At 30.8% G+C, this 10,385-nt stretch overlaps 2 protein-coding genes across 3 annotated transcripts in view; both read right to left on the bottom strand.

Moving 5' to 3' along the window:
• Positions 1-2,347: 2,347 nt before the first annotated feature.
• Positions 2,348-6,002, bottom strand: LOC128183900 (uncharacterized). The gene is made up of 9 exons (XM_052853120.1): positions 5,683-6,002; positions 5,339-5,566; positions 3,967-4,287; positions 3,667-3,779; positions 3,257-3,281; positions 3,090-3,173; positions 2,837-2,917; positions 2,663-2,684; positions 2,348-2,417 (listed from the first exon to the last, which is right to left on the bottom strand). Exons 3-9 carry the CDS (start codon positions 4,037-4,039, stop codon positions 2,348-2,350), a joined length of 468 nt encoding a protein of 155 aa, XP_052709080.1. The 5' UTR covers positions 4,040-4,287; positions 5,339-5,566; positions 5,683-6,002.
• Positions 6,003-10,295: 4,293 nt separating this feature from the next.
• The window catches only part of LOC128183896 (cell adhesion molecule 1-like), a 54,126-nt gene continuing 54,036 nt past the window's right edge, over positions 10,296-10,385 (bottom strand). For both annotated transcript variants that reach the window (XM_052853116.1, XM_052853115.1), the window contains exon 10: positions 10,296-10,361. In XM_052853116.1, the coding sequence (XP_052709076.1) occupies positions 10,307-10,361 (55 nt within the window). In that variant the 3' untranslated portion in view covers positions 10,296-10,306. The remainder of the gene's footprint in view (positions 10,362-10,385) is intronic.

Here is a 10,385-nt window from a genome sequence, read left to right on the forward strand (position 1 = left end):
TCAAGCCAGGCATATAAAACTACATTTTGTTCAGCTGTAGTCTCGGCCACTCCTTGTTGAAGTAACAGTATAATTACCTACAATGATTTAAACGTATGAATAGATCTAGAAATGGACAACAAAACTAATAATAAAAACTATTTCATTTTTGGGACAACTAGACTCTTCTTCAAGTCAAAAGAAAACTTTTTAAAAAAAAAAACGAACAAGATACCCAGGGGCCACATGGCTCATTCGAGTAACACTGCCATAACTCAAATCAAAGCAGCTATTTATTCTAATCAAAGAAGCTTTGCAGAGTCACATACCAATAAATCAGTCAGTGTTGTTACAGTAATTGTTATGTCAAAATTTAAGAATCAGGATGCTTTAATACATAATGAAATTGCAAAATGTAAAGATTGTACGTAGTTTTTGATAAGAATAAAATTTTAGATTTTTAACTATACATTCCTATACTAATTGCTTTACCCTCACATAAGGCCCATTTTTCAGTTTATAAGTCATGGTTTAAACAAGCCAAAAACTGTATCCCCAAGTTAAACTTTGACTATCTTTTGGGGGTCTCAGTATTGGTCCAAATGTCGCAATTGGAAGGATTTAGAATATTCACTTTATCAGGATGTTTGCATAGTTAATTAACACACTATGTAGGATTCAAGTTCTTAGCAAATGTTAACCAATTTTTTATGTACATTCTCATATTAAACTTTAAACAACCCCCTAATTTTAATATTGCCTGAACATTGTATCGTTTAAAAATAATCAACATGTTTTATATAGGAGTCTTGTTTTGCATGCATTATTTTCCTTTAAAACATTTAGGACAAATGAGAAAAGTTTTTTGTAAACTTCTTGCAAACAATTAGGCATTGTTCAGACTTATGTTGATAATTCTGCGAAGCATCAAATTCTCACTTACAGTCACGGTTGCTTGTTAAGGATGACGTTTACTCAGAATGAAAAAAAATTCCACTGATGATAATGAAACCCCATCTATTGTATGTTATAGACCTTTGATTGTATTGTTATTTTTCACTTTCAAAAAAGTAGGTCAATGACCTACTTTTTGAGTAAATGGCCATTGAATATTTTTTGAAAAATCAAGAAAAATCCCTTAAAATTTTACAATACAATTGACATTTTCTTAATTGTAAATATATTTCAAATAATAAAGCACTTTAAAAAATGTAATGTTACATTTTATGAATGGCAGTGGCACTAAATAGGTACAAAACATTAAGATTTCAGCTACAATTTGAAAAAATATTCCAGTCCGAATGTCCTCTATCAGTTTTCAAATTCCTACCCATTTTTGATCTAAGTTTACAAAAAATTGAATGATGATAATACAAAAACATTTATAGCATTGAACTACTTATATTGTCCTTATTCTGTTGGCATAAAATTTATATTAGGTAAATGATCAAAATTTTGAGATATGGTGTCTTTTATCGTTTTTAAGCATTTTTTAATATTTTCGCAATTCGTGCCATACAATTATTTTAATGAATAAGTGAGGTAAAACCAGCAGATAATATGAAAAATTATATAGACTAAAATATAAAATCTTAACTTTCAATATTAGAGTACTTCCAAAAATGTTTTAGCGGAAAACAAAATCTGCAAAATTTAGTCCGAATTTCCTCTGTTTGGCTAAAAGTCTATTTTTGTTTGAGCCTAATTACGTAATAAAGTAAAAATATCAAATGTTTTGTCAATAATAATTCATTTTATTAATACTTTTTTTGTTTAGAACAAATTTTACTCATTACATTGAACTTTATAACAATCCGAATTTGAGAACTCAAATCCTGAGTAAACAACACCCTTAAGTGTTGACAGAACAAAGTGCTCTATGGGATTTTTTATTTGACAATTTGAAAATAAATTTAAGATATAACAAAAGTCAAATGTCTTCTTTTGACTTCAACACACATAATTGATAAAAGAAGAATAAAAATTTACTTTAATAAATCTTCACTTGTAACTTTGGTAACAGATGAAAATCATTTCGTTTCAATTGATAATGAGAATAATATACATATCCCTTTTAAAATTAATTCTTCTAACATCCTACCCTATCTTCAATCTTTCTTAATTACATTTGTCACCCCCTTGAAGAAGACATGGCCTTTCATTTCAACAAATTTGTAAGCCCTTTCCCCTAGAATGCTTTGTGCCAAGATTGGTTGAAATGCCTCATGGTTTTGGAGAAGAAGATGAACATTTGGAAATTTTACGACAACGTAACGACAGACAACGAACAAATTGTAATCAGAGAATCTTACTTAAACCTTTGGCTGAATTGAATTGTTTAATATTACACAATGAGATCTAGTTTTTCCTACTTTAAAGTATGATAATGACTTTCTTCGTTCGTCAGGATTGTGTCTGGTATTTCCATGTATTCTATTCTACATTTGAAATCAAATATTAAATTTTAAAAAAATGTGTTAAAGATTGTAAATACTTTTAATTTTCTGAAAAATCATCAAAGTTTTGGAAACTTTTTTAAGAATACTACCTTGATAACACAATTAATCACTCAATATGATTATTAAATAAAGCATTTTAAATTTTAGAAGTTTCTATCTGGATTATTCATATTTATTAAACCCTATATTATCTTCATTTTATTCACATAAAGAAACATACACACCTTTCAAGCGTATTTTCAGGATCTAAAACAGTAAGTTCTGGACTCAACTGTCAGATCAATTTTCATTTGTAGCATTTAAGCAATGGATTTACCGAGGATTAATTTGAACTGTAGCATACTTTAGATTACATACAAAGAATAATTTATTTTGAACATACTCATAAATTATATTACCTTTGATTTGGTTTGAAACATCTTGATAAGGATGATCAGTCGCCGGGCATAAATGATCTACGTAATCTTTTTCTTGTAATTCTACAATAAAAAGTGTTTCCAAGAAATTGTCTTTCTTTATACCTTCTCTTTCACACACACACACACACACACACACACACACACACACACACACACACACACACACACACACACACACACACACACACACACACACACACACACACACACACACACACACACACAACTTTACCCGTGTTTTGATTGGAATAGATTTCTTGATAAGTTTGATCAGTCGTAGGACAAGAGTGTTCTACGTAGTGTGCACTCGATGTTACTGCAAGAAAAAAAATCCCAAATAAAACTCTTTTCATCTTTCTTTCATTTTCTCTAGATCAAATTTTAATGGTATTACCTTACCTTCTGTTGACTTTTTTCGACTTTCCTAATATGAAAAAAATGAAAAGTGTAGGTTTTCTTCAAATCGAATCAAAGCAAATTCTGTGATAGAAATCTTATTTATTGGTTTGACTATAACATGATCCATCGAGCTTTTTTTTTTATTTCGTACGCAAACTCTACTTTATAAGTACATTCAAAACATGAAACATTTAAAAATTATTAGCCAGAAAATTTAGAATTATGAAGGAAAATTTGAAACCGAGACTAGAGACCGTTCACAATAACAGTATATTAGTACGGTAAGTATGTTATCCAATCTAGAAAGCAGATTATATGTGATCATTATGGTTTCCGACAACATTAACTTAAATATAAGGTACATATTGATTGATTGATTGATTGATTTGATTATTGATATTAGTTCTTACTTGTTTGCGTTTATAAAGAGTAACGACTCCAACACTAACAAATAACACCAAAAACAGGGCGCCACCTACTGCTCCACCAAGAGCTGGTCCCATGCTGCTCTCGTCTTTATGACCTATTATCAAATCAGGCAATTCTGCATTTTTGGCGTGCGTTAAACAAATAGAAATATTTAAGTATATTGACGAATTCGATATATCTACTGGTGTTTAAGATAAATATTAGCAAAAAAGCAACATTCTAGTAGTATAAAGTTTTAACATGTTTACGTAATTTTAAATCTGATAATCACAAATACTTACTTTTAACTTTTTCTTCATCCGTGAAACATGTCTGAATGTTCATGGAATCACTTTTAAATCCATCAGAGACCATGAATTTAAATCTGTATTTTGTATTAGGTTTTAAATTGATTACTTCATAAATATAGAAATTGCTCTTATTAGTTTCAATTCTTTCATACGTGCAGTTCACAAAAGCATTATTTTCTGTGCTTATTTGAAGAAACGTTTGTGGAAGAGATGAATTCAAGGAACTGTGATCGGAGGGTTCTGTCCAAAATATCTTTGCAGAAACATCCTCACACTCAACTAAAAGTATTTCTGGCCTCACTATTGGTATTGCTAAAATGATTTTTATTCATTTTAATTAAAATAAACCGCTTACTTAATTTTTCGTATGAAGGATGATCTTTTTCCAGATATTCTATGATTCTTTCTATCGCTTAGATTAAATTAGATTAATTTTCTTTTGTTTAATAACTTATAGTTTCAACTATTTCTTTTTCATTTCCATATTCAACCTCCATGTATGTAGACAAACTTAAATTTACTATTATACATGTACTATTTCATCGCTCAAAGTTCAAATCTTCAGCTAGTTTCATATAAAGTCAACTTATGAACAGATCCGACATTTTCTATGTCACCTTTTTGTGTGTTCATATAACCAACCGAATCCAAAGCTTGTTTATAGCTTCAGGATTGCTATTTTAAGTATGTTTACTTCTTTATTATAGAGTGGTAAATCAATACTTATAAATCAAGACATTTCGTCAATAAACTAAGAAACGCATGCACCAGAGTAACTGCTTATACATTTGGTATTTCAACATTTGGGATATGAAGTCTGTAAACTATAACTGAATTTAACCTGATAAAGAATTTTTAGAAATAAATCAAAAACCTACTTTCATTTTCGATAATTAAACTAGCTCGAAAGAGAAAAATGAGAGTCAGGTGGTGGACACGCTTTGGCGGATCCAAGTGTGTGAAGTGTCATCAAGTTATAATTCAATGCACATTAAGAGCTCCACATTTAGAAGTAGAGCATCAGATATTAAATAATTATTCCTTTTAAAGGAATGTTCGGCATTTGATAGAATCTATATATGTTCATTCGAAATACTCATTTGATCTGCTCTCTACATCAAGAATACCTTTTTGAACCTGACGTTACGTTTTTCTCATCTAAATTTTTACAACCTTTTCTATTGTCATCATTGTCGTAGTACTAGTAAATCAATTCAGCAGAGAGAGAGAGAGAGAGAGAGAGAGAGAAGGAGAGAGAGAGAAGGAGAGAGAGAGAGATCCATACTTGTCACGTTTATAACATATCTGTTTGATTCTACATGTTCTCCCTCAATGTTGTTGGCTCTACAATACACCACTTTACCATAATCATCCCCAATACCCGTATAATGTAGCACTGAAATAGTCCTCGTCAGGTTGGTAGACCTATTCTCTATGGTAGAGGTTATCTGATTGGTTACTTCTGAGTTTCCTTTAAACCAGGTAATGTTTGCCGGAGGGCGACAGTCATTTGTCACACAAGTTATGTTTTTTCCCTTACCATCCTCGACCGCCGATTGTAATGGTGACAGAGTCACCGTTGATACAGGTACTGTTTGCAGAGGAAAAGAACAAATCAATTTGTCTGAAGGTTAATACAAAGAAATAATATTAAGGATAAGGGTGTTTGAATGAGAATGTTGAAGTCTCAAATCCATGGTAGCTTACCTTGTATTAAAATTGTAGTATTTGAATTTGAGACCACACGGTTTAGCGTTCGAGCACAAAAGATAATTTGGTTATGAACTGGTGCTAGCAATGTTAATTTGAATGTCCAAGGTTCTTCAAAACTACATTCGATTGTAACTAATTGTGTTTGATTTACACAATATTTAAAGTCACCTCCACCGGTACCAAGTTCGATTTGCCTTCCGTGGTCGTCGACTGTAGAAAACCAATACACACCACCAGACCTGTTGGACTGACATGTAAGTTCAAGCTCTCGGCCTTTTTTGACGACAGCGTATGGTCGAGGACTCAGTATGAGATTGAGATCTTTTATCAAAAATAATATTTCAAAATGTTCATTTTGCTCTCTTTTTTGTCTATACGTATGTTTTACCATTAACAAAACGATTTTGCTACAATGGTTCTACTAATTATTCTAAAAACCTGTACATGTATTAAGTCAAGACCACAACACTAGACACTCATCTTTCTCAGGAGGGACTATCCGATGTTCCTTCAGAAATATTGGCTACTAATTTTATAGTAACCATAGATACATTGTTAACAATATGTGAATACTATTAACTGTGCCATGCAAACTGGGTTGTTGTTTTTTTTAAGTTGAGAGGGGGCACTGCAAACAAGTGTCAAAGGTCATAACATAAAAGACAATCAAGGAAAATAGGTACTTACCACACGAGAAAAATATAGAGAAAAACACAATAGACCTCAATATACATGTATATGTTTCCATTTCTACTCAAGAAGAAGAATATTTGAAACAATAACCAGGTAAATCCTTTGTTTTAAGACAATATAATACAAACGAATAAAATGAAATAAATTTAACTGCGTTATTCAGTACAAATTAATTACCTCAATGTCCTTTTTAGGGAAGTTTTATTTAACGCTTTGTTTGCCTTTGTCGGAAATATTTGTAATCTTTCTAAGCTGGATATATAAATGCAAGTTTCACTTTTCAAATTTTTGTTGCTAAGGCTATACATGTCAGATTTAATGATTTTGTTTAAAAACAGAAATGTTTAAGGTTTTTCGTAAAGCTTTAAAATTCATAAACTCTCTGCAAATTACAAAAGGAATGGAGATAATTTGAAATCGATTACTGGCCGATGCGGATCAAATATCATCATTACTTGATGTTGCGAACTTGTAGTATTTAAACAAGAAAGCGCGGTCGGCAAGTTGATAGTTCACTAACGCTTTCGGAAACAAAAGAAAAGAAAAAAGTAAAAGATTTTAATAAATTCTATTTTACTGATTCTTCGACCGTTTGTGAATACGGTGTTTTTATGTTCATTGATACTGTTCACGTTAATTTCTAAAGTTGTAAAGAAATAAGGTACATGTATTTGGCATCATCATCGATGTATTTTTATGAGATTTAGTTTTGTAAACAAACTGATTTTGTAGATACATTTTCATTTGAATGCGCAAAATTTTAATTAATTCTCACAAACATTTATCGTGCAAAATATGCATAACCCTATATTATACAGACTTTCCTTACTTAATATGTTGAATAATACCTTCATCAACTGCATATGGAATTATTGTCTCTCAATTAATTCGATACGCAAGGGCATACTTAGCTGCAATAATGTAGCCCTCTCTGATTTTTATATATCTGATGTATACTGGAGGAGGCTACAATTCCATAGGATCTCCGTAATGATGCAAAATATAAATTTTTTCATGCGGCTGACTTCGGCCTGAAAAGATCGTTTTTATATTCTTTTAGATGAAATGATTTTTTGATTCAGGTTAAACAAACTAACCGTACATAAATCAAAACCAGATAAAACATAACAGCATGTTTACCAGTCGTCTTTTTCAGCAGCCATGACAGTTCTCGCGTGATTTTGTGGGATTTCCGCTTGAAGTATTGATGGGCTTGATAACGTGAATGTCAATGTAAATAAGCAGTCTCACCTCGTTCTATCTCTAAAACATCATTCAAGGAAATGGCATATAATGGAACATTCATATATACCGCGTTAATTATGTTAAAAATAGGAGAATTCCTATACTCAGTTCAAGATCGGCTTCTGAATTCTCATTAGCTGTCCCAAAATAAAACCGATCAAGGTCAGTAATCATAGCGGACAACTTCAACCTGCATTGTTGACATACACAAAAAAATAACCGATATACGGAATACACTTGATATTTTTGGATTAATTAATGCCATACGCAACTACAATGTTTTAGTTCAGGTAAGAAATGCAAATGTTATTATCATTTATATACGATTTGAGTCGAAATCGTTGCGGGAGTGATTCACTTCCGCACTTGCACCATTATGGAGATCCAATGGAGTTCTAGCCCTCTCCCCCAAAAAATCTAGAGGGCTACATTATTGCAGCTAGGACATGCTCTATCAATGAACAGTTGCGAAGGCGGGGCAATCTATTGACAAAAAAGTTGAGAAAACAGTATTATCAACTGTCTATATTGAAGTAATCTTTTCGTTAGTTCTATGGTCGATACAACGACCTTGTCAGCAAATACAATCTTACACTGGCTCGCATGCTGACTGAATGTGTAATACTTATTTTTAGACCATAATTAATCACCTATATGTCTACAGACCTTTCCCGTTTTTTCCCGATTACGACAAAGAGCACATGGCGGGTGTAACCAGTCAGCAGAAGATGCTCACTACTCTATGGCACCTGATCCTACCTTTAATTTTTTTAGAGGCCCGTGTTTGCTCTGCTCCTGTTTTGTATATTTGCTTTGGACTTTTGATTTTGAACAACGTTCGTCATTACCACATGTCATACGGCTTATCATATAGACACCATTTGGATCTGGTTTCCAACCTCTCTCAAATAGCATCAGATGCGGCTTATATAGATTAAACAAAGTGGGGTTTTTTTAGATATTTCCAACAAGCAATCAAAATGTGACTGTTGGTTGTCGCGTTATAAGCAAGATACATAACTTATAATTATTCATTATGTAAACAAAGCTCGAATTCGTGATCTCTGTATTTCGCTTATTACACGATTTCCAATATTCAAATTGAGCATCAGAAAGATGACACTGAAACGATAAAAACATTAAAATTTAAAAGAAATTTAATTGTTCAAATAAATTATGTCCCTTTAAAGTTCAAAAAATTACCTTTTCGTAATATATTGATAAAATGATGTGCATTATATAAAATGATGTGCATTGTATTACCCTTATTATCTTTAAACAACACACTTTCACTGCTGGTATTAAAAGAATAATCGTGGTAAATATTATGATGATTATTTTAAAAAACGAAATAGATAAAAACTTATAAACATGAGAGTGTAAACTCTAGGAATTGCGAAATCATTTTCTTTGAAGTCCTCTACCTTATTGAATAAAACTGGAGAAGATTCATATAGTTTTGATTTAAATGGTATGTGATTTGACAACGTGTGCATTTTTGGCATCCATATATCCAATGAACAAACTTAAAAATTGGCCTATCCCAATATAATGAAAACAGTTGAGTTTTCATCATAGATATTGAATTAACGATGTTATTTCTTAGAACAATATCTTAAATTGCCTTACTACAAGTCAAGAATGCATAGTATAGCAGATAGATAATCATAAGCATTGTGGCGACTTTTTAAGCATCCAGAGCATTTATACATTTAATACTAATGTTAAAATCGTAAATTTGTGTTTCGTATAATGGGAAATCGTAAATTCAAATCATTTTCTATATACAATATAAAATGATATTTTAAAATTTTGTTTTACAGTGCATTATTTCTTTGTAATGGATGAAAAAATATCTTTCTTTGATAGATTAAATGGGATTATTTTTTAGATTTTCTATTTGTCAGGGTACATAAAGTTTTAATAACCTTTTTCTAAACTTAAAAAATATGTTATTTGAGTTATTGTCGGTTGTTTAACAGATCTTCTTTGTTGCGCTCATGATTAATAATATATGGAAATAACCAATTTTTTATTGAAAAAAGAATAAGAATAGCTACCTTTCGGAAACAATAAGCTGAATAAGTATGCAAATCAGCCAATACTGGTTTAGGATTTATTCAAGATTGTGTAATACATGCATTTATGAATTACAAATCACATAGCAATCATCTTTAGTATCTGTAGTTACACAAATCAGTGCTTTAATCTGTAAGAACAAAAAAAACCCTGAAACGATTAAAGGAGTCATTATCAATATGAACTTGACGTATTAATGTGAATGTCATTTCGCTTACAATTTTTTGAGACCTTGCATTTGTTTTTATTGAATAAAAACTTTAACAAATGAGAACTCGTTTATTTTGATTATGTTTATTTTAGTTCATATACATATACTACAAAATAAAAACGTTTAGTTCATAGTTACTTAGTAGATATGAATTTGAAAAAACAGTACAAACAGAGACATAAATTATATATTCTAAAAAATTTAACAAAATTTAAATTGAAGTTTGTGTAGAATTTCTCCCTGAGTTTTTTAATGTATTGATCTAAATTGAAATACAAAGAATTTACAGCAAAATAAAATTTTCATGAGAAATTAAAATAAAAGTAAAATAAGTGTTTTTAAGAGATAGTGAAGTTTATGTAGGTAGAAAAAACATAACTTACTGTAAGGTCATTGTCCGTCATCGTTTGTATAAATATTGTCCTCTAATTCCATATACTCAGCTCTGTGAAAAAAAATTACGAATAAA

This window comes from Crassostrea angulata, chromosome 5, assembly GCF_025612915.1.
Source record: "Crassostrea angulata isolate pt1a10 chromosome 5, ASM2561291v2, whole genome shotgun sequence".
Classification (NCBI taxonomy): Eukaryota; Metazoa; Mollusca; class Bivalvia; order Ostreida; family Ostreidae; genus Magallana; species Magallana angulata.